Source organism: Cyprinodon variegatus, unplaced genomic scaffold (assembly GCF_000732505.1).
Source record: "Cyprinodon variegatus isolate N-32 unplaced genomic scaffold, C_variegatus-1.0 Scaffold4896, whole genome shotgun sequence".
NCBI lineage: Eukaryota > Metazoa > Chordata > Actinopteri > Cyprinodontiformes > Cyprinodontidae > Cyprinodon > Cyprinodon variegatus.
In genome coordinates this window covers 1-2,426 of record NW_015155349.1, presented here as the reverse complement: position 1 = coordinate 2,426, position 2,426 = coordinate 1, and the positions used below count along the sequence as shown (strand labels likewise).

The 2,426-nt window shown below is 41.1% G+C and overlaps 1 protein-coding gene across 1 annotated transcript; it reads right to left on the bottom strand.

Moving 5' to 3' along the window:
• Positions 1 to 436: 436 nt before the first annotated feature.
• LOC107081425 (lissencephaly-1 homolog B-like) lies at positions 437 to 2,170 on the bottom strand. The gene is made up of 4 exons (XM_015369606.1): positions 1,920 to 2,170; positions 943 to 1,027; positions 767 to 841; positions 437 to 679 (listed from the first exon to the last, which is right to left on the bottom strand). The coding sequence occupies exons 1-4, from the start codon at positions 1,949 to 1,951 to the stop codon at positions 452 to 454; spliced, it is 420 nt and encodes a 139-aa protein (XP_015225092.1). The 5' UTR covers positions 1,952 to 2,170; the 3' UTR covers positions 437 to 451.
• Positions 2,171 to 2,426: the final 256 nt, after the last annotated feature.

Sequence of the window (2,426 nt, the reverse complement as noted above, 5' to 3'; positions counted from 1 at the left end):
GGGGTAACACCAACACTGCAAATCACTGCTTTTGACAGAGAGCAGGTTGTTAATTTTCCTTCATGACAATGACCATAAAAATGCAGCCAACAGAGGACATATATCAAAGTCTACTACTGTGCTAGAATGGCTCAAAGTCCAACCATAAAACGTCAGTCAATAAAATACACTGAAATTTGTGGTTAGGAGATCCCAAAGCATGAAAAGGAAACTGGTGTGACAACTTTTGTTAAGAAGCATATTTATGGCTTAAAAACCAAGCTGAACACCAATAAGCTATTGAATCAGTAGAGCAGATAAAACAGTTGTCATAAAGCAGCAGAAAGCAAAATCAAAGGACCAATTTGTCCTGTGAAGCTAAGGTTAGCTTTGAGCTGCAACAGAGCGTCTATAATGAAGTTGACATTTCATGGTTATAATTCATGACAACGGACAGTTTATTTCAGAGCAGCTAATCAAATGCCAGACACACCTTGATGGTAGCATCTTCAGAGGCCGTCACCATGACGGAAAACACCGGGTGAAATATGACCCTGGTGACCGGAGCACGGTGCCCACTCAGAGCGTATCTCTCTGGGGGGCGAGGGATCCACTCCTTTGGATCTCTCTTCTGACCGACAGGTCCTCCATACGTCATGTCCTCCTTCACCTCGTTCAGCTTCGACTCCAACTCCATCACCTAGGCCAGAAAGCAAAGCATTTCAGAACATGACAGCAAAGGCTTCACTTATTTGATTAAAAAAAAGTATGTAAATGTGTTTCTTACCTTCTTTTGTAATCTAATAACAGAGGTCCATTTCTTTTCCAAAAGCCCCGCATACTTCTTATCTACCTCTTCATTCTACAACAGAACAAAACAGATTCTCAGAAAGAGAAACTCACCCATTATAAAATCACTTTTCCACTCCAAATGTATTAATTTGAGTATTTGCCACTGCTTACAATATCTAATTCTGCTTCCTTCTTGAAGGTAGAATAGGCCTCCTCGTATCCATTGGAACGAAGATAGTCAGCTATAGCTCGGTTTCTGGGGAAAGAATAACAGGTTGTTGATGAACACCAGCTCCTCCTTGACAGAGACTCATTTCACCTTAAAATACTGAAAACAGATGGATGTTACAGGTGTCATATTTACTCATTTAACCCTATATTTCTGTCTAAACAAACAGAAACAAAATACAACCCAAGAAAAAAAAAAAGGAAAAGGAAAAGAAGTTCTAGCAAAGTGCTGTTGTTGCTATAGAAACCATCACCTCGACAGAAGCTAAAGCTAGACTAAACTCACAAGTAGAGATGGACACCACAAAGAGATGGAGTGAAACTTGTATATCTGTGAAATTGGTCCTTTTAAGACTGAAGGTGATTATTTGATGGGTAAAGTGCTAAATTTAGACTAAAGCTTCAGTGAATGAACCGACTGCTGCAAAGTTCAAACTTTAAACAGATTTTCCATCCTAAATAAACCCCATTTCCCCCCATGATATTATCGCCGATGACTCCTGTATTTGAACAAATACAAACTTAACTAAAAACCAACGGTAATCTGCCCACATTAACCAGCCATCACTTGGTTAAGTTCCTCTCTGTTACCCATCCCCCCCCTCACTCCTTCTCTGCTGTCATGCAGGTTATAAAAAATTCACCAAGCAGCTATCAAGTGAAGAAGCACCTAGAGCTCACATGTGATTTCACATTGTTGTGGAAGATTCAATTTCACAGACAAAAAGGATGTCTATTGAACAACTCCTTCAGGAGAGCTTGAATAATCCCACCATCTTCAGACATAAAAGGAAAATACATGTGACCCCTTGGTGCTTCTAGCCCAACTACTGCAGCTTGTTGTAATGAGCCTCAGTGAACATGTCTATTCCTGTTCACACGTGTCATGAACATGTAATCCTACTTCTAATAGCACTCACAGTTCATCTCTTTGTCTCTGTGACAGCACCATGGTGGCTGCTGCTCTCTCCCTCCCGGGGAGGTGAGGATGAGGTGAAGTTGAAAAGTCTGGCAGGAGGGAGGGGGAATCCCACGGAGGATCGCAGGTGGCAAAGATGGAGCCACTCGGATGACAGAGATCTGGAGAGGCTTCTGGTAGACAGATGTGAAGCTCAAGGAAGGTTTACGATGTCACCTAGCACTCAGTGATTTATCACGTCCATCACCTGATGAAGAGAGAAAAACAGTGTGGCTTAGTATTTATAAGGGAAACTTTTCACTGATGACAAGGGGAGTTTATAGGCTACAATTTGCCAGAATAAAAGGTAACAAAAGCCATCATTCTTTGTTGTTTCAGTGTGATAGAGATAAAGCACAGATCTAACACTAGGCTCATACTTAAAGGAATAGTACACCCAAAACATGATTAGCCTTCATTTTCTACTCACCCCCATGCTGAACAACACTCTGGAGTACTTTTTTGATAT